General features: G+C 46.1%; 1 protein-coding gene across 3 annotated transcripts in view; it reads left to right on the top strand.

Moving 5' to 3' along the window:
• LOC105698916 (microprocessor complex subunit DGCR8) overlaps positions 1–21,592 on the top strand; it is a gene marked incomplete at its 3' end in the record, with an annotated part of 32,761 nt that extends 11,169 nt beyond the window's left edge. For all 3 annotated transcript variants that reach the window (XM_023432772.1, XM_023432771.1, XM_012423560.2), the window contains 1 exon segment: positions 21,156–21,592. In XM_023432772.1, the coding sequence (XP_023288540.1) occupies positions 21,156–21,592 (437 nt within the window).
• Positions 21,593–21,877: the final 285 nt, after the last annotated feature.

The raw sequence follows: 21,877 nt of genomic DNA, 5'->3' as shown, positions 1-21,877 counted from the left end.
TATTAACCCAGAGAAGATTAGGTCAAGGCACCTCGGGTGCACTCCAAGCTGATTGTAATTCAGACCTCACAGACGAATAAATGCAAGCCATCTTAATACACTAGTCACATTGCCATTCGTTCGCACCCCTTTTTTTTTATACTCACTCCCCTAGATCCCACCAGAGTAATTAATTTAGCCGCTCGGATCAATCTCCTCACAAACTTAAAATACTCGTAACGCGCAAGATTCGGGTAATCTCTATCAGAATCACCCCGGCCTCGCATCCGCTCGGCCGCCCCGTAACAGTGCAAACTGTGCATTGTTAACCGGGTGTGACAAAATTTTTTATCATACCCGGAAGGCATCAAATGGGCATGACGACTATTTTCGTCATAGAAGGTGTGATAATATTACTATGAAGACCCCATTGTGAAACAAGTTATACAAAAATTCATTCCCCGGTTAACAGGTTAAAGTGAAGTGAAACATGTCGAGGAACTTGATCGATGGAAAAAGATTTTTCTAAATACCTACGTTGCCTACGTTCGTTTTTATACTGACAGCTGTGTTGAATTATATTGGGTATTGTACTACATGGCATACTCCACCTGTCGTTTTCTTACAATAATTATAAAGAAATCGAAGTAAAACTCCAGAAGTTCTCTGGATTCATGCTTTCTGGTGCCCTAATTAACTCTAGAGGGATCCCCTGCCCCCTCTGTGATTTCCAGGTCAATTCAATTTCCTCATATTACCATCGTTTTAGCATTGCAACGTATTAGACATTTTTTGCCTTTATCCCGTGTAACGTGGTATCGGGTCATAAGGCACGTCGCAAGAGTTCGGGCACCCGGGGCGGGGATTTCCTCGAGCCGGGCCGGCGATGCGGCGCGGATATTGCGCGGCGGCGCGCGGACCGATCGGGAATTGATGGGCGCCAGGCGTTCTCGCCGGGGACGCCGATCCGGGTCGATTTTCCGGGGGCCGAGCCTCGGCTGGCTAAACGCCGGTCAGAGGGGCCGGGTTCGAAAAGGGGTCACACGCGTTCGAGCCGGTTCGCGTCTCGGAGGGGCTGAGGGGAGGTGGGGGGGGGGGATCAATCGAATACACTTACTTTGTCTTTGGATGGGATCCCTTTTATTTAAGGCCGGGAGTCCGAATCCTCCGGATTCGGAGGACTAGACCTCAGTCTGTGTGCTTCTCTTCACTTTTTCTTTTATTATGTTTTTATAGAATATGCATTTGTTATTTATAAATAAATGTTTCTTCTTGTAAATACATTTTTCTTATTCAAAAACACTTAACAAAAACAACTTAGGTGGTTTTTTGGGAGCTGGAACGGATTAATGACATTTCAATTAATTTCAATGGGGGAAATTGCTTTGAGATACGAGCAAGGTTACGGAACGAATTAAACTCGTATGTCGAGGTACCACTGTAATTCCTAGGTGCTCACGAATCATGTATCAAAGTTTCAGACCGTTCAAACCTGTAATAGTACGGATTAGGCCGTGCAATATGCACCGTCTATTCCACACTGTCGTGAGTCCGAGCCGCGTCAGAATTTTTCCGGGAAAATTAAATCACCGGTTTCCGAGGTGCGAAGACCCGAGTAAGAGAGAGGCAGGCGTGCGAATTAGAGAAGGATCGCTAGGTCTCGTGCCGCGCAGACAATGTTTCGGTTTCTTATAAGTCTAAGCGTCTGATCGGGTCCGAAATTCCGAATCGATCTCGTGTTTCGATATCTCGAATACTCCGAGATTCCTAAACAACTCTGCCTGATGAGTATTTAGCTGTTTTACTTTGTAGTGATGGGTTTATTTTGGATTGGACTTGAATTCTCAGACTGACGATTTATCTCATGAGAGTACGCCAACTGTTCATAATTGAATCCGGATAAAAAGGATTCAAGGTGTGGGTGCAATTGGGTTGGTTTCCTAGTATTTCGGAATCCTATTAACTTCTTAATTTCCGTTTTGACCAATTCCTGAATTTGTTTGACTGAATTGATTCACTCCCTGTAGTTTTGCTCTGCAAGTGTTAGTCTTAACTTAATTTAGGTTATCCAGTTTCGGCTATCCACTGGTCTTAGGGTTTTTGAGGGTTGAGAGGATATGTTGTGTTGGGTTCTTTGTTTTGCACTTCTTCGTGCTCCGATTCTTCGAATCGACTGTGAAAGTTCGGCAGATCGAAGGCAATCTCAATGATTGAGTCCGAGCAGTCTTTCACAATCGAAAATAGTGTTAGTTCCTGCTTCAGAGCTGTCGCCTTAACAAGGCTGAAGGTACGGATCTACACTTTCTTTGTATTCTTTTTCTGCGAATCTGCGGAAACATTTTATTGCTTCGTGGATCGCCGTAAGTTCGCGATCGTACGCACTGTATTTTAACTGTGCGGGAGAGAATTTGCGACAAAAGAACGCGGGGGCTCCCAGGATTTTCCAGAAAGCTGCTTGAGCGTCACCCCAGCGGCAACATCCGAGGCGTCAATAACTACCCGTAGCCCGGCACCAACACGGGGGTAAACTAACAATGCGGTTTCGGCGAGATGATCCTTCGTGGTCACAAACGTCTCTTCCGCTACTTTGGTCCATGTGATCTTGTTGTTTTTTTTTAGAGTCGCGTACACGTTCAAGGGTTCCTGTAAAGTCGCTGTCCCCGGCAAGTGGCGTCTGTAAAAATTAACTATGCCCAGGACACGCCACAGTTCGACGACTGAACGCGGCTTAGGGAAATTGAACACTGCTTCAACCTTTTTCGCGGTAGGACGACTCCCTTCAATATTTATCAAGTGTCCGAGGAACTCTATTTCGGTAGCTCCAAATTGGCATTTACTGTTGTTTAAATGGAGATGATGATCCTTCAGTGCTTGGAAGTCTGTACGAAGGTGCTCGATATACTTCACGAAGGAAGCCAAGGTGATTCAGATATCGTCAATATAAATGAAGACAAAATGAATGACTCCTAAACACGCTTTATAAACCTTTGGAATGATTGATCAGCGTTTCTCAATCCGAAGGTCATGTATAGGTGTTCGAACAGTTGAAATGGCGTGATATCAGCAGTCTTGGCTACGTCCTCAGGGGCCATCGGAATGAAGGCCATTAGGGCGGAGTGATTTGAGGTACTCTAACGATATCCGAGAACTCAGATAATATTCGTGCAAAAGTGGAAGAAGGATCCGTCGAGCTTAAGGAATGTGTAGACTGATAATCCATAGTGATTTAATAGGTCTGCACCAAGTATTCGATAGACCATTGCGGCTACGAGAAAGTTCCAGGTAATGGGACGTCGCAACCCGAGATTTAAAGTTTGGAGAGAATCTCCGTAAGTATCGACGCTGGTATTATTTGCAGCATACAACTTAAATGTACTGAATTTGGGTTTTGATTTGGCATGGACAGGAAGCACGGAAACATCGGCCCCGGTATAGACCAAAAACTATTTCTCAGATATAATATCGCGAATGTGGAGACGATTTGCATTTCGACCTTCGCTGACACATTGCACAGAGGAAGGTCCTATCGGTTTCCCGACTTCCAACTAGGGTACTGGGAACACCACTTTCGGCAAGATTTGGGATTTACGGGATGTTTCATGTGCGCGAAGTACATATTAGAATTCTCGCAACTTTTGGGCCGATCACTCAGAGAATCATGTTTGGGTCTAGAACGCGATCGGGATTGGCGAAAGTTTGACTCTCCGCAATCGAGTCGTTTCGTTAATGACTCTATTAGATCCGCGAGACGCTTAGTTTCGGTATTACCGGAGAGCTGCCTTGCGATACTTTTGGGGTCATGCTCTTTTTCGACGGCACACATCTGCTGTTCGCCTACGGAAAACTTCTCGACAATCCGGCTAGGTCGGAAAACTCGTGAATCATACGGTGCTGCGACGGCAGTTGGTCATTAAAATTGACCTCACAATATCGTCGCCGAAACGCCCGTCATCTATGTTGCGCAAGCGGGTTTACTAATGAGAGACATCCGTCAGAACTTGGCCTTTAAACAACCTCCGAAGGTTAGATTCCGCCGATACCGCAAACGACGCAATGATTGTCTCGTTCGGGCTGCGACATCGGTTTCACTTCAGGTAATGCAGAGAAGACGCAGGAAAACCCGACCGTTGACGTGTTGGGTCCGACGGTCCGTGGACAAAGAAGGCCGGAGTTCCTGGTGTCCGGTTAGATGTAGAATTCCGGGCGATCACTCCGGGATTGTTAGTTTCGGCCGCTGATTCGCTCAGACGCTCCGCTATCGCCCAAATTTTCAAATCCTTCGCGCACCGCGCCGCTCTAATTGGTGCTTGATGGATGGCGCGTGCAGAGTGGGGTGGTGGTGGCAGGGGTGGTGTTGCGCGCCTCTCGCGCGCTACACGCGTCTCGAGGGTCAGGCCCGTCATGATAGGGGGTCCGTTGGGGCCCTTGGCGCGCCATTCTCTCCCTGAGCTGCAGCCTAAAATTTTCTTGGTGGGTTCCCTGTCCACCCAGGGAGACCTCAGCAAGACCGGGTCTCTCGGCGGCAACCGGTCGGGCTCCCTGCTCGAAAGCCAGGCGTCCTGGGCGCCGTGCAATTAAGGGCCCGGGCTGTTTTGCTCGCTTCCTGTCGCCGTAACTTGGCCGCGAGCAGGTGTTCCCAGGATGTGGCATCCGTCCGCCGCCGTGCCGATCGGGACCGGGGAAAATTTGCCAGACCCCGTTCCCCGGCGTGGCTCCTGTCCGGGTAGTCCTGTGAATCCTGCGGGTGGCCCATCTCTAGCCGCCAGGACTAACTAGGGGCCTGCCCCAACAGACAGGGCCGCCAGGGTGGCGAAGACGGGGTCGGCCGGCTCCCCTCATGGGGCCCGATGTCACGGTCCTTCCTCTCCGCGCGGATACGCCCCTGCGCCGCCGCCGGCCTCCGTCCCCGAAGCGGTTCTCGGAGCGGCGAGCAACGACGTAGCCGCGACCTCTGCGAGGTCGATGCTGTTGTCGCTCCTGTTGCTACCCGACTCTATGCATCTACAATACTTTCTCGAATATTCGCTGAAGTATTTTTCGAATATTCTAGCCAATATTTTTCGAATATTCTAGGCAATATTCGAGATCACAAAATTATGCTCTTCTTATAGAAAAAAAATATGCACAAGAGAAGATGAAAAGGCGTATCCCGAGCGACGCCTCTCGGGAATCCGTAGCCGCAAAACAGGGCTCAAAATATGCTAGATTATTACGTGGTCGGCGCTAGGTTAGGACCAGAACGTGCCCCGCCATCCCGAAAAAGGGCTAAATGGCCCTCAGAAGTTCATGTGACTGGTGGCCCAAAATCCACCACGTTACAATATATTACAATGGTATGCAATTTTGGTCCATGTCTATGGAACGAAAAACTGCATCCTACGAGGTTTCGAGACTCACGACTCTTGAGACCGAAATTAATTTAAATTCTAATATGTGAAAGAAAACGAGACTGTTGAGAGAACTAAGAGAGCGTTTCACGAACGATCAGCTGAGCGTGTCAATATTACGAATTTCCGGAAGCCTGTCCGCGAGAACCTGTTCGAGCGAGTTTTTCTAAGACTGTGCGCTTCGATGCCGTCCTGTCTGAGTGAAATTTAGCGATTTAAATTTTTGGGAAAGTCTTGAGTTTCCGGGTGCTACAATTCGATTGGGTGCAATCCTAATCGGATTAAAGAAATTTTTCCTGACCCACGTATTCAGATTGAGAGAGGAAAGGAAAGGAAATGATTCTCAATAGGAACGGCTTATTCCATCAGCGGAGTGTTTTGTTTGTTCATCATCGAATCGACAGAGGAAAATGGAAACATGGGAAGCAAATATTATTTGGATATTGTGGCTTGGGGTAGGATTCAAATCGGACTTAACAATCGTCCTCACGTCTTTCCGCGTTTTTCCTTCCCCACGTCTCGAATTCTTACCGATGCGTTTGATTTGAAACTCGGCCGTTGGTAGGATCGAAATACAGAGTTGTTAATTTACAACTTCAATGAGAAATTGGAACCTAATTCTTGATGGCTGATCAGCCCTATCTGAATCAACACTGGCTAATTATTTTGGGCTCGCGGACTAAAATCAACCGCGGCTCCATGTGGCTTCCGAAGTTATTCCCTCCGGGTTTTAGTATCACTCAGACTATGTTATCCGGCTGCTGATATTGGCTGGGTTAAGGTTTCTGTGGACTAAGAACTCCGATCTCTATCACAACGTGCGATTTGGAGGACATGAAAGTAGGATTTTTGTACAGGATGTTAGTGACCTAGGATGTGGGTGTGGTCGCTACGCCAGGCCCATTGGAACACGGGACCTGAAAACAATCATGTCAAAACTCATTCATTCTTATCGAGATGTTTTGTTTGCATTCGAATCGTGAGCGGCAATGCTCGATCATCGAGTTTGGATGGATCTCTATAGAGCTCTCTCGTTCAGGTGACTATCCGGCTCGGATCGTGGGCGGCAATGCTCGATCACCGAGGGACGAACAGTCTTCCAACGAGATTATTTTCGCGGTTTTAGAGACACCAAAAGAGACTGATTCCTGCTAATTTTATCACGTTTGAAAGTTATAAAAGAAACTATATCGCGCCGAGGTCTGGATCCAAGAGAAATCGTACTTCTCCGCGTCGCGGACGATATACAACAGAGCGCTCTCGCGACGCTCCGCGCTCTCGAGCAGCACTTCCCTCTCTCAAGGCCTACTTACTCTTACGCCATCCTACCTGCGCATGTCCTAAGTGTGCCGAAATAATGGCCACGGTGACAGTTTCGCGCACTTTGAATTTCGATCCATTACATTATAGACCTTTTCATATCACCTTAATGTTAGGCAGAGGAATTCAATTACCAATTATTAAATTATTAATTCGGCCTACAGCCGAAAGGGACTACCTAAACTATACTAAAATCTCTTTACAGGCACCTAACGAAGAACAGGGACAGTTAATTAAATTCGAGAAAGTTTAATAATGATTTAACATTCCATATTTTGGAATAAAATTTAAAACCCGAGTTGAATTAATCCGTCCGGATTTTAATCGACAAGGGTTCTCAACCTAGTCATTGACTGCTGCTCTCGAGTTCGCGCAGCTTGAAAGAAACCCAAAAGAAATTGGAAAAAGGCAATATGAGTGAATAGATTTAATTCAAATGTTCCGTGGCTCTTACCATTCACGTTCGCCGAGCCAACCAATCACCCGTGCCACGGGTTCTCCATCGCCTGGACTGACATTGTGGGATCATTTTGTGACGGCATGTCCTCATTTGAAAAGCAACGTCACAATTCATAATTCGGATTTCCGATGTTGGTGTAGCCATTTCCGCGTCTTCTGGAGTACGGGAGTTGTAATGGTGGCACAATGGATAGGCACAACAAATGACGTCAGAAATGCTGTCGTCACTTGACGTCACAGTGCTGTGCCATCCTAAGTCCCGAGTACACCACTGCGAGCACGATGGTCGATCATTACCCACACCGAGCGTATTACTCCTGTTCTCTCTTTTTTTCCCGCTGCCCTCTTTCACGCGAGTGCAAAAACCATGTCTTATCCCCCACCGGTCGAGTCCATCGCGGAGAGCGCGATGGCCGATCTGTACTTCTCACGGAGCTCAATGTTACCGTCCCCTATTCCTGCCGCTCCTACGCACCGTAATCAGACCCAGGCGCCACTCGCCCCCCTCCCCCACTCTTTCTCCCCCTCGCTCTCATTCTCTCTACCTCTCTGGCCCCACCTGCGATTCCTTCCGCGCCACGTATACGATGATTGAACTCCACCATCAGGCCCAGCGGTTCTGCCTCTACTTAACGTGTTTACGTGGCCTTCTTTCACCAAGTTCCGTATCGCCCATATCGCACGTGCGCCGCGGTAAGCAGCAGCGCACGTGCGGTATGGATCGACTACAATGGTCGCACGCCGAGCCGTTTTTTTTTACGTGCATGGGCTCCCTCTGTCTCGAGGGGATAAAGTAAAAACAATTTTTATCTTCGTGATAAATATGCAAACTTATTTTTATTGTTATTAGGGAGCAGTAAACATGCACTAGCCTAAGGACCGCCGGTGGTGGGCGCGAGTAAGACTTCCTCTTTCTCCCTCGAGTGGTATGTCTCAGGTTTGCCCCTGGAAATAATATAAAAATGAAGACAAAAACGTGTTTATGGATAACACATGTATAAATCTATTCGGAGTTCATTGTATTTACATCCGGTTTTGGCAGGATGCGAGCAAGACCCCTTCCTCTTCTTCAGTCCACACCCTTCAGTGGTGTGTCTCAGGTCCGAACCTAGAAACAATATAAGAATGAATAAAGGACAGCGACCACTTTCATGTCCGGATAGCGAACTAACCGAAAATGTATTTTACGCTTCAGAGCCGTGAAAGTGTCTGAAACGCTAGGAAGAAATGTGTCGAACATTCGCTGCACTTACATTGCATTTTGTTTTTTGTTTTTTTGCGGGACATATTTCTGTCTAGTGATAGTTACCACTGCAGGAGATTTGACAGTTGCCGCAAAAATATATCATCGCAACCATTGTGATTGCGGGCGAGATACAGTGCATTTAAAAAGGCCTTCATAGCGACTGATACTGCAGGTGGGCATGGGGGCGGTTTCCAGAATTTCAACATCTTGTGTAATAATACACGGCCATTAGTCCCGCATATTACTTACAAGGAAACATTCCCAAGTGTCCGCCTCCGATCTTATTGAGTTTCATATATGTTGAAGAACACCAAAATCTAAGAGACACGTGTTTTTTTATATCTGCAATGGTCCACATTTAAGGGGTGAAACCACCCCCCAAAGTTTAGGGAAAAATCGGTTTTTTTAATATTTTTCGTAGAAGCAGTGGAGGGATTTCGACGAAACTTTGTATAAACGTATTCTGTATAAGGACGGTGACAACACAATATTGTTCAGCAATGTTGCACCCCCTCAAGGGGGTGAACTACCCTTCAGGTGACATTTTTTTGTAATATCCATTAAACAAGCACTCCTACTTAAGTTCCACTTACGCGATGTGATTGCTCGCAAAAAATTAAGAAATACGTGTTTTTTGCTTTTTGCCAATAAACATTTACACATCGGTTGTAAACAATGAATGTAGGTGGTATTAGGGTATATCCCGACTACCTTTATTGGGTTATATCGTGACCAATTCATCGTACATAAGTCGTGTCAACGTGGTAATTCTTCAAAATGTCATTGATTTTCATAACATGCAATTATTTATAAATAAATTAAAAAATAGTTTCAGAGGCTAAAATTGTTTCGCAACGGATTCGACGATGCAGTCATCACCCGTTTCCAACTAGTAACACAATCTCCGTGGTGAAACGATAAAATTGGATTTACACTGTTTTTACGAAAAAATAGAGTCAGCGATATTCGATACCTAAGGTACGGGAATAGTACGTTGAATCAAATCAAATTTGGAATCATCTACGCCGACGTGCGTTCTTATAAAGTCTGCACTGGATTCGATGCTGATCAGTTCTGATCAGGACTTCGTCCTTGGACCTTCGTCCTTCATTTACGGAATATCATAAAATTGCAATCACTCGTGCAAAATCAGTCGTCTTCTCCTAGACATAAAAGCCTGTTTCAATATGCATGGTATAAAAGTGGTTATATCGATAAAAGATTAGAAAACTTCCCGAGCCCGGTTAATTTTGCCTTTGAAAGCTGTTCAGTTATGAAATGTAATGTTTATGGTGCAGCAGCAATGATACGGTGTTCTTGGTGCAAAGAAGCATTTTGTATGAAGCACTTTTTCCACGAATACCATTACTGTAATAAATATGATCAGTAATATTAAATAATCTCCTGCTTTATAGAAAGATGTAAAAAATATTCTCTTATAACTTCCTGTTGATTAATTTCAGAATTAATATTTATACGCACACTCTTCTTGAGTGTACTATTCTCGTACCTAAGGTATCGAATATCGCTGACACTATTTTTTCGTAAAAACAATGTAAATCCAATTTCATCGTTTCACCACGGAGATTGTGTTACTAGTTGGACACGGGTGATGACTGCATCGTCGAATCCGTTGCGTAACAATTTTAGCCTCTGAAACTATTTTTTCATTTATTTATAAATAATTGCATGTTATGAAAATCAATGACATTTTGAAGAATTACCACGTTGACACGACTTATGTACGATGAATTGGTCACGATATAACCCAATAAAGGTAATCGGGATATACCCTAATACCACCTACATTCATTGTTTACAACCGATGTGTAAATGTTTATTGGCAAAAAGCAAAAAACACGTATTTCTTAATTTTTTGCGAGCAATCACATCGCATAATTGGAACTTAAGTAGGAGTGCTTGTTTAATGGATATTACAAAAAAATGTCACCTGAAGGGTAGTTCACCCCCTTGAGGGGGTGCAACATTGCTGAACAATATTGTGTTGTCACCGTCCTTATACAGAATACGTTTATACAAAGTTTCGTCAAAATCCCTCCACTGCTTCTACGAAAAATATTAAAAAAACGATTTTTCCCTAAACTTTGGGGGGTTGTTTCACCCCTTAAATGTGGACCATTGCAGATATAAAAAAACACGTGTCTCTTAGATTTTGGTGTTCTTCAACATATATTAAACTCAATAAGATCGGAGGCGGACACTTGGGAATGTTTCCTTGTTAGTACACAATTGGAATTCTTGAAGCGCTGGTCACCATGTCTCAGGATTGTCTGTGAAACACTTTAGTGCCTCTTCGGGGTAGATTTGTATTTGGACTTGGACGATATCCCACACAGATGCAGTGATTGTACCGCGTTCGATATGCTTTGCTCCTATAGGGAGGCCTTAGCTGCTGCTGTTGTGCTGGGAGATTGCTGAGTTCTGATTAGCAGTTAACTTTTTTGGGCGCTCTATGGCCTTGTGCTGGGAGTCCCCATAGCCGTGCTTCAAAACGGACGTTGTCCGCGGTCGACCGCGACCTTTACGTTGGGGCTTCACGTCGTATTGTAAAAGACGCGTCTTCCGTGATCGGCCCCTACTTTTGCGCGGGGGGTTCACCGAGGCACGAACATCTTTTTGGGTGTGTATGTTGGAGCGTGGCGGAATCCATGTGCTTTTGAAGAACGCCGGGGGTGATGCAATGAAGTCATTCTTTTCACTTGTGTGATCCACACCCGGAGATAAGCGTTTTAAAATTGATGATGAGTGGTCATACGGTCGTGATGCACGACCATCGTGGGCCATACTGGTGGCTGTGGAAAAAGGAATCATGGTCATAAGATGGTCCGGCAGCATCTTCAATACTGCTGAGACGTAATGGAGCGCCTGGTTACTTTGAGTTTCTAAACATCACAAAATATGATATAATACTTGCTACAGCTGCAAGCTTTGTGAATCTTTTGGTCTTAATTTCCTGAAACCCCTTCGCTGCTCAAAACAAGTCCCAAGTATCTTCTCGCGCTGAAAAAAATAGTATTAAACAGAACCATTGGTGGTGGTGTGAAATAGAGGTTAGCCTCTAGAATGAATGTGATACATAACTATAGTTTGTATATCATATCTCTTTATCAGCAGAAGCCTAACTCGCTACTACTTTTCTCAGCGCGGTGCATTTCGGATTATATAAAGCTAGAAAACTAGTAAATATTTCTTTTCTCTTATGATACGGAACGTCGCTTCAAATACGAGGACGCTTCGTTAGCTTGCACGTGCAGTTTTCGTGGTATTGTTTTAGAAATTAATCAGCATCTTCGCCCGCTCAATCTTTTCACGTGATGAGTTTCATCACGCGAAAATCATCATGAAACTCATCACGCGAAAAGATTGAGCGGGCGAAGATGCTGATTAATTTCTAAAACAGTACCACGAAAAATGATGTCAGGATAGCCACAACGAATGCAAGCCGCATGGATTTATTCGGTTTCAATTTGTAGAAACTGTCTTTAGGTGTAATTGCATATCTCTTTTAGGACTCGACGTCTATTTTACAACTATTTCCTTAGTGCAACACGTTTCAGGTTATACCGGTTTATAAAAGTTAGAAAACCAGCAGATAGTTCTTTTGTGTTATACGGTATGGTTTTAAAATCGGGCCACGCCCAATGATGTTTCTCTCCTCGTCCATGTGTTTTCATCATGCGACCGAACGAGGATGCTAATTCAACGAAATGATCGAATCTTCTCGAACGACATCACAATTGCGCGGTGTGGGAGGTTTGGGCGATCTTATACGCGGTCTCTCTATATACATTGCGACGGGAATTAGGATCTCGCACCTACGCCCTGCAAATTATTGCTCTGCACGGAGTCTCCGGCGAAATCCTCAGGCCGGCCGGGCAATGGAAGGTGACCTCTCGTAACGGCTCGCGTGATTTCATTTTTATTAAGGCGCCAGGTATGCCTTGGCATACCACGAGCCCATCGCTTTCCCTGGCTGAGAAAAATCAGCCCGGCGTCGGAAAACGCGATTAACTCAGGGTTTGGCTACTCAGCCCCGCAAGGACCTAAACGGCCACTTGCGGCACTGTAGAGAGGGGGGTTCTGGGATACGCGGAGCGACGAAAGAATTCGGACTTTTGGAGAGATTGAGACTAGAAAACGAAAAGTCACGGATACTATTGAACTTTGCCCCCCGGCAGCTCTTTTATTCCAAATTAGTACACGAATGCACTTCGGTACCCCTTCGGCCTAATACCTTTCGGTTCTACGATAAAGAGGAGCAGACGGCCCCCCGGGAGAACCAAAGGGCACGGCGCCCAACTCGAACACCGCCCCGGCTTCCGCGACAATCTGGGATTGATTTGGCCCGGGCGGTTCGACAAAAATCTACCGAGGGGTCACTGGCACGAATCATAACCACGGTATTTACGAGCACTAAAAGAGCCTTATACGGGAACGTAAGCATGCGGTCGCGACAGTTTAACTCACTTTACTTCAATCTTACTTCCCGGCGCTCGTGGCCCGGAAAATGGCGGGATGGGGGTCGCGTATCGAGGACGTAGATCCGGGCTACAATTTTATTACACTCCGAGTGGAAATGAACTACTGCATCCCCAAATGGGTTTACTTACCAATCCCGACAAAACTGGCAGACTCAGGTGGCAGGTAACGGCAGCAGATCACGGCGGCAAAGGCCACCGGGCGGTCTTCGCCACCTTCGCGGGTCTCGACGCATCCTGGACAATGAGGTCCAAGGAGCGGCCGGATCGCCGAAATGCGGAAAACCCCTTCCCCTAATCTGCTGCATGCCGCCGAAACTGCTACGCTTTAGCGCTTAGAGATGTTTACGCCAGATATCATGAAAAGTATCGTAGCGCGGGACTTAAAGGGCCGGGTTCGATTTCCGGCGCGTTTAAGACTCGTTATATGGAGACTTCTGACCCGAATGCTCCTCCTCGACTCAGGCCGGTCGCGGCAATGATTCCCGATATCAAATCCTATCTGGTACAACATAGAAAATTCTTACAATAATACAATTATGTACAACATATACAACTAGGGATTGCTCATGATGACCCCGAGAGCCGCCGTCGAGACCGTAAATAATTATGTACAATATATGATACTTACCGCCCCTGCTGCGCCCCTAATTGTGACGGCAGAATTCTGCCACATAACAATATATATGAGTCGCATTCCTTGCGCGAGACCATTACGCGTTTTTCAGTATCCTTTTTCGTTATCATGACGATACAAAGAAATCGGTGTGGCGTAGGACAAGTGGGTGTATCTACGCTGCATTTACTGATTATTGAATTTGGCTATACCGTTAAACATCTACCTGTGGCGTATCTGTAATGTACGGTGGCGTGGACGGTTAAAACTAGTGAGTGTAATGGTGTTGAAAAGGAAACTACGATATGTGCTGTATTTCTGCGGTTTAAGAGCTATCGTTTGCGCACACAAGCGCAGGGTGTTTGTAGAGGATGACAAACTTTTTCAAACACTACGATACTGTCTCGAAAAGCGAAAGTTAAACGATGCAGTTTGTGTTCGGTTGTTTCCTAGGCCCGACGTTTAAAAATTTTGCGCAGTCCATAGGCTGTCTCAATCGGCGTCCGACTACGTCATGGCGATAATGTTGTTCCCCCAACACCACTATCTCCGAAAAAAGGAGTCCCGACTCTCGCGACGAGTTGATGATCGACAGTGATGAGCCGGTATACGTCGATCAAGAATGTGTTCGAAAGCACACCCACGGGGGCAACATGATCAATGGTGCTACCGAATTTGTTCTTTGTGATTCTCGCGACACCTTGGTTTTCAATGCTGTGCGGAAGCAAGAAGATGATTTACTCGTTCTAGAGGAAACACGCACCGAACGAGAAAGCGTGATTCGGATAAACGCGATTAACTAACAGGAACCCGTCGGCGCGAGCGAAATTGAAAGCGATGCCAAAAGCGCCGGTGGGAAAGAAGATGTAGAAACCAATAGCATCGGTGAAAAATGGCAACATCGGTAATAACAGCAACAATGAGGGAAACAGCGGCAACGACAGCGACGATGACGATGGCGACAATGAAGTTGAATCTCAGGAAGAGGGATACAATCGTGTTATTTGCCCAGTAGAAAATCTCTTTAACGGCAAGACGCTCAACCATGGGACCACCCCCTATAATAACGCAATTTTATAGAGATTGAAGAGGGTAAGTTTTTCATATACGGGTTTTTTTCTAAAGAAAATAAACCATATATTTTATTCTATAATAGATGGATATCTAGATATAGATAGATATTTAATCATTTTTACGTGCCGTAAATGCAAGACAACATTCCTGCGCACGGGCCGACACGGCTTCCTGGTCCGACCGAGGAGAGGGGTAGCAACACGATTAATTCAAGACAAAAGGCCACTCATACGATACTAGGCCGAAATAAAAAGAAATAGGCCACTTACACTAAACAATGGCCGACTAGAACGCGGAAGGGCGGACTACGTGGCGCATGGCCCGGCGACGAGTTACCCGGGGAAATCGCGACGGGAAAATAGATTTTCTATTGATTGACTAGAGTCAAGGCCAATCAAATGCTACTGAAACTCTACTAAAAAATCATACGCTCAAACCTCGAGCTTGACGAGTGCGGTGATGTTCCCTCGGCGATAAGGCCACCAGATGCGGCGATCCTCCACAGGTAGTTGAACGATGTACTAGAACGCAGCGATGAAATACGGAGCGAAGTACTGGTTGAAGGCAGCGAAGAAATTTCGGACATGTCCGTACAGCTCCACGCTCGAAGACCAAGAAGACCGGGTCCTCCCCGTGTTCCTTCGGGCAGGCTCGGTGCGACTCCTCGGCGGCGGTTTGAAGTCCTTGATGATTGGCCGTCGTCGGTTGCAAAGTTGCTGTCAGCCGCTGCGTGAGCCAGCCCGGCGCGTTTATTCGCGCGCTGGGTTTGAGTTCGCGTCTGCGGTCCAATCCGGGCGCGGTTGGAACATAACGTCATCGGGATGGTGACGGGTGCTCTCCAGGGGCGTGGCTCCTCGAGGATCCGGTGGCGCCGATCCTGGGCTCCTTTGAGCCAACTTTTCCTCGATGTGCCCTGGAGGGCATCCCCTAATACGGCTCCTCCAGGGTGAGGGACCGGTGGGCCCTTGCGCCTTGGGGTCACCGCGCCCTGGCTTCGGCGCAGGGGGGTGACGTAAATGGGACGCCCCCCCTCGGCCGTCCTTATAGCTACTTCCTTGAGCCAAAAGTCATGGCGGGGGTCCACGTTCTCCGGCAATGCGCTCTCCCCCCGCCATCGGTGAGAGGCCGTAAAACCGGATGCGGTGACCGGACGGCGTCACCATGGGTCGCCCTTGCTGTATGGTGCGGGGCCGCGGGTGGCTCTGTCCGGCCCAGCTCGGCGCAGCCCCGACATCCATGGGCGGCGGCAAGGCGAGCTATGGTACCGTGCTCCTTCTGCCGTGGTTCTTTAAGGCGCCCTTGTCCCGCGATGGCAGTCCTGAATGTTGATCTCCGAGCCGTCCGCACTCGCCTCACCGCGGGGACGTCCTAACGTCTAACTGATATGCAACTTATGATTTCCAAAAAAAATGTAAGGTAGCGCAATAAGTCTTAAGCCCCCTCGGCCTCGAGCGTCGTGTGCGCTGCAATGAGATATGGACGAAATAAATTCAAATTATATATCATTTCACTGCCTTCAACAATAATTTAATGTTTCTCAAAAATAGACAATAACATTTTGTCCCTGAGACGATCGCCCACCGGGTACATCTTCACAACCTTCCCTCAAATCGTATGTCTGTAAAAATCTACATTATTTTGTATTTCATCAAACGAAATAAATATATTAGAAACTCTATTTGAAAATAAATTTTATTTGTAGAAGCACTAAAATAATGACGACACGTTCTATAAGTATACGTTGAGTGCTCGCTAAATAAAAGAGAATGATTGGACCATAATTAATAGGGACCGCCTCCTAAAGGATCCATAACAAATACAAAATCAAGGCCATATGGCCAGTACCTTAATTTTTTGAGTCCCAAGCAGCACGATTGCGCTGTTTAGATTTCATATCGAAAAAGCCCAGTACATTTGAACAGTATGGACTATTGGTGGTATACGTAGAGTCTATTGAAATAGCCAGCTCTATCACGCTGCTTGACTCTCTTTCTACTCAATTAGGACAACGCTATTGCGTTCGAAATTTTTGGACATTGTTTTTTTCAATGACTCCTGGGACTCAAACGGTTAAATAATGAAGGTCTTCTCGACTCCCGTCGTTTCTTGTCGCTTTCTCTTTCTCAGAATCACACGCTCAATCACAAAATTGTACGGGGCTTCCGGAACAACCTTTCTAGTTGGTGTTTTTTCCAAGAATGAGGTTAGCTCCTTTCATTTATCACCCGGAGGTCCGTGCGAGCCGGGCACTCGGCGCCGGCCCCCCTCTATAACTCGGTGACCGATCTAACGTGCCGGCGCTCCTAGAGTCTTCGGCCATTAGCCAGCGCCACACGCCTTGAATCGGTCATGGAAGTCGGTTCGAGGCCATCCGAGAATGTCTCCCAGCTACGCGAATCTTTTCCACGATTGCCCGGACACTTTACGAGGCCCTGCTTGACCGGTAACGCCGCACTTTGGAACGCCGTCGCATTCCCGTGCGCGCAGCATCCGGGCATTCGTGTGCCAACCCTGGGAGCTTTAATCTCGCTTGTTAGTCTCGGCGCATATTAACCCTTTGCACTTGTTACGGGGCGGCTGAGCGGATGCGAGGCCGGGGTAATTCGGATGGAGATTACCCAAATCTTGCGCGTAACTATTATTTTAAGTTTGTGAGGAGATTGATCCGAGCGGCTAGATCAATTCCTCTGGTGGGATCTAGGGGAGTGAGGAATAAAAGGGGGTGCGAACGAATGGCTATGTGGCTATAAGATTTGTATTTATTCGTACGCGAGGTCTGAACTACAGTCAGCTGGAAGGGCACTCGAGGTGCCTTGACCTAATTTCTCTAGATTAATATACTTCCGCGTCGCGGCGGTTCGGGTGTCGCGATAGCGCGCTTTAGCGGCGGCAGGTTACTGGACGCCGGTGTGCNAATGACTTCATGACTTAATGACTTAATGACTCTCGTCTTGACCGGACTGCTGGTTTTATTAGCAGGATGTTCCCATTGGTGAGGGCTTCCTAGGGCCCAGGTGAGGGTGACGTTTCTGAGTCGTGCTGATGCGTTGCGGAGTCATCAGGTTGTTTGCCCCGGGTCGGTCGGTAACTTTTGGAGCCGTTTGGCCGATGAACTCGTTGGATTCTTTCGCAAGAGTCGCGATTCTGTACTCGGATTTCCATGGCTTGCTCCGGTGATTGAAAAATAGGGTTTTTCCCTATGTCAGGGTACAGAAGGTACCTACGTAACACACTCGAGGACTTTGCCGTTGGAGTTGCCAGCGGTGACTGAGAGTCACCTTCCGAGTGCAAAGGGTTAATCTTGGAACACGTGGCAGGCTCCCGGTGACGGCCGGGGCACTGCAAGTGCTGTTTGCGGTCCTTCACCTTCAATATTCAACTTCGCGATTGTTTCAATGCGTGTCTCAGAGTTCGATTCCCGGAGACTCATTTGAGGTCAGGCGTCTATGTCGCCCGCCACGGTTCAATGGCCTCATTTGAGATAACATTCAACTTCATAATTTTTATTTTTGGATAGTCACTAATTTTGTCGGTCGGGTCCCCGCAATATCTTTTAGGTTAAATATTGAGTAACCCCCGGAGAGAGAGAAAGCGAAGAATTCGAAGTTAATCCCCTACGTGATTTCGCTGTCCCACCTGGCTGGCGCTACACCTGAGAGTGCATGACCTACTACTTGGAAACCAGTGGCAACGACTAATGGGCGGTAATCGGAGGGGCTCCTCCGTTTTAAATATATTTGGAATAGGGTGTGGGGGAATAAGGAGCTTAAATTCCGACGAACCTGATTCCCCATAACGTGAGGGGGCATTAAGCCCACCACGTTACAATATAACTGTAACATTTGTAGGAAATTGTGCTTTTAATTGAATATAAAAAGGGTATAGCATTCGTTGAAATCATATTCACTAAATTGAATTATAAATTAATAATTGAATTGGCCCTCAGTTTGGGAATCCTGTTTCATGGAATTACGTACATTTTAGAGGCTAAAAAGTCATTATTATTTTAACTATGATGTACGCTTTTGAAAATTCCATAAACAAAATGTGTTGTAACTTAGGGTCTAAGTATATTACAGAGAAAAATTGTGGTTGTACAAAGAAAAATTTCATCAAACAATTATTAGAAAGTTACAATATTTTTGTATCTCTTTCTAATTAACGGAATTGATTCTCAATTTTTTTCAAATTAGCCTTAGTGCCCTGAATAACATATTTTAGTTTTCAAGATGGGCCATTTTGTATTCAAGATTTTCTTGGTCTTTCATAACTTGTTTATAACTTTGAAAAGAAATTTGTTTAAATTGATACTTGTGGTAAGTTGGTCCTATATTCATAACAATTTACCTCTATAAGAAATTTATTTGTTACATATGGAGCATAAGCGCGACGCAAACTGTGCTGCAAAATATCGAATTGAAGAATTCCAAGCTTACAAACGCAACTATACTCCAGTACATCCGGATTGATTATATATAGATTGCATATTATATATTCTACGTTTACATAAACAAAACTTGAGAGGAAAGAAAATGTGTCTGCATTATCATCACGTAAAAAATATTTTAAACATTTCAAATTATAAGTAAACGGTAAATGTAACATTAAATTTGTACGTTTTATTCTTAACTTTTTCATCCTTTATCATCACCTGGATCGTATTATGTTGCCCATTCAAAAGGATTGTAACTTAAGGAATATTTTTAATACCTAGCATTCAATTGCATTTGGGTCACATACATTGGGCGGCTGTTGATTAAATTTAACATTCGATCTATAGAGCTTAATTATAAAAATTCCTGTTTACAAACACACCTTTCTGGATATCTAACATCTTACCATGATGTCTGTTCCTTTTGTATCATTTATAGTGTATGTATAGCAAGTTTGTATTTTTCCATTGCGACGGAAAATCCTAACCCTCGTCGGCAAACCGTCATACGCCCTGCACCTTGCATTCGAAAGGGGTGAAGTCCGATCTTTGGCTCTTCCGGAAAACCGACTTGTACCCGGGCGCCAGGTGCGCATGCGCCTGTGAATTCCGGTGCCTGGTAGCCGAGGCAATTTGACCCGGTCCGATATTCGGGACCGGCCAGGGCGTATCCGACAAGCCACTCAGCCCCGGGAGTTTCCCAACCGTACCGTTCCGTACCGTATCCAGCACTACCGTGCCTTTCCCGGCACGGTACAGCTGGTCAATTCGGTACCGAACGGCACGAGTGAGGAGGATTCGGTCTCCGGGTTCCGCGAAAGGGAAAAGTTCAGGAAAGAATATAAACCCAGAGGTGCGATAGACGGTTCCTTCGGGAGATATATTACCAAACACTAAGTCGGACACAAAATCCCCGCGCGCACGTCACGAGTTAAGTGACTCCATGCGGGGAGTCGGGAAGCGGCATGGTGTCTGGAAGCTAATTAGACGCAAGAAAGGGAAACGGCGAATGTCCAAAAAAATAAAGTACGCGACCAAGAACTGTAGGCCCGACGATAGGGCTCCGGACGGGGTACAATACCCTAGCGGAAAGATCTACTTCTTGCCCTCTAAGGCCGCAGTAAGAACCCGGTGCCATCGACAATTACGCAACGATTTCGGTACCGATTCACGGGATGGCCCTACACCTTCCGCCCTCACTGACCTGCTCGTAAGCAGCCACGATACGATACTTAATGAACGATCAGTAAGGTACTTAATCGACAACAAAATCACGGTAAGAGGGCGCAGTACAAAGGAGCGGGCTGTGTCTTTTTCCGTCCGAAGAATTCTATTAAATGGGACTACGCCCGGGACTTTTACACCTGAAATCCGCGACGCAACAGAATTACTCGCGGGCTAGCTTAATCGGTCAGAACGGTGTCACGTCCGATGTCTGGATGCTCCAGGATGGAGCCGATGCCTGTCGTTGGCTCCTAGTCCGGCAGGTTGGCGCAGCCCTAGATCGTTTCTTCGCTTGGTGGAGTTGCGGGGTACCGATGTTGTGTACCTCTCGTGCACGCGTCTCGCTAGGGCTTCATACTGCCCTGGACCCTTTCCGCAGGCTATTTCATGGTGTCGTCGGCGAGGCTCGTCGGTATCGTTATGGGCAAGGCGGGGTGAGACGGGGCACAATCATAACGTTCGATAATGAACGATCTAGCTCACGTTTTCGATCTGGTCGATTCTTAATTTGTCCAGGTCCTGGCCGTTCGATTTATGCCGATTACGTTTTTCTAGCGTTACTTATATTCAGAGAAATCGGGGTCCCCTGGGTTACTTTAACGGAATCGGATTGAAATTAATGGGAATTAAACGACTTATGTTCCGATATGAATCCGATATGAATGCGATTTCCGCGATAGTCGACCCTTTAAGTGCCGGCATTTTTATTCAAATAAAACGAAACGTCATGGTGTTAAGTTTATTTTAGAAGTGTTCTAAATATACCTAATGGATATTTTTAAATTACAGTTGGCTTTACAATAGAGCTGTCAACTTGTCATTTAATATGTGCGGTCTACAATTCTTTTATCGAATGCAGACATTGAATTAATTTATTTAAAACATCTAATCTAATACATGTTAATTGATACAATTGCAGAAAATGCAGCAACTCCTTATTCAGCAGTGGTTTGTATAAACGACATGGAATATGGAAACGGCTTTGGAAGCAGTAAAAAACAAGCGAAAGCTAATGCTGCTCGCAAAACACTGGAAATTCTGATACCTCAGATGAGGGACAAAATATCTGGCGATGCTGCTGGTGACGGAACATTAAGTAATACCGGTCGAACCATTAAAGCATCGAGAAGTAATTCTGACGCCGATCTTTCTTTCTTCGATGAGATATCTATTACTGACCCGAGAGTAGCTGAATTCTGCGCGAAAACGACAGAGCCTTCACCTCATGCCATTTTGATTACCTGCCTGCAAAGGAATTTCGGCCTCGGCGATATGCATATCAATTATTCAGTGAACACTTTAAAACATCAACGCAATGAATTCACCATGCGTGTAGGAAAGCACGAAGCCACTGTGGTAAGCTACTATTCTGTGTATTATTATGTTAATTTTATGTGCAACTTATTCTTAAGCCTTGTGACGCGGCGTCGGTGCAATATGCCGCGTCGACAATGATTCGGGGGCACCTGGGGGAATCTCGTGTGCCAATACCGTGGGCACGGCTTAGGTCACATGCTTGACGGAATTTTGGGCGCCAGGCGTCACGACTACGACGCCGATCGGCATCGGTTTAGGAACGATTTCCGGGTTTCAGGCCACGGCCGGCTTCCTGGATCTGGTAGAGAGGTCGGGTTCAGTTTA

The sequence above is a fragment of the Orussus abietinus genome, unplaced genomic scaffold (assembly GCF_000612105.2).
Source record: "Orussus abietinus isolate OABI.00-Male unplaced genomic scaffold, Oabi_2.0 scaffold426, whole genome shotgun sequence".
In the NCBI taxonomy this organism is placed as follows: Eukaryota; Metazoa; Arthropoda; class Insecta; order Hymenoptera; family Orussidae; genus Orussus; species Orussus abietinus.
The sequence above is the reverse complement of the archived record's forward strand: the minus strand, read 5'-3'. Positions and strand labels throughout refer to the sequence as shown.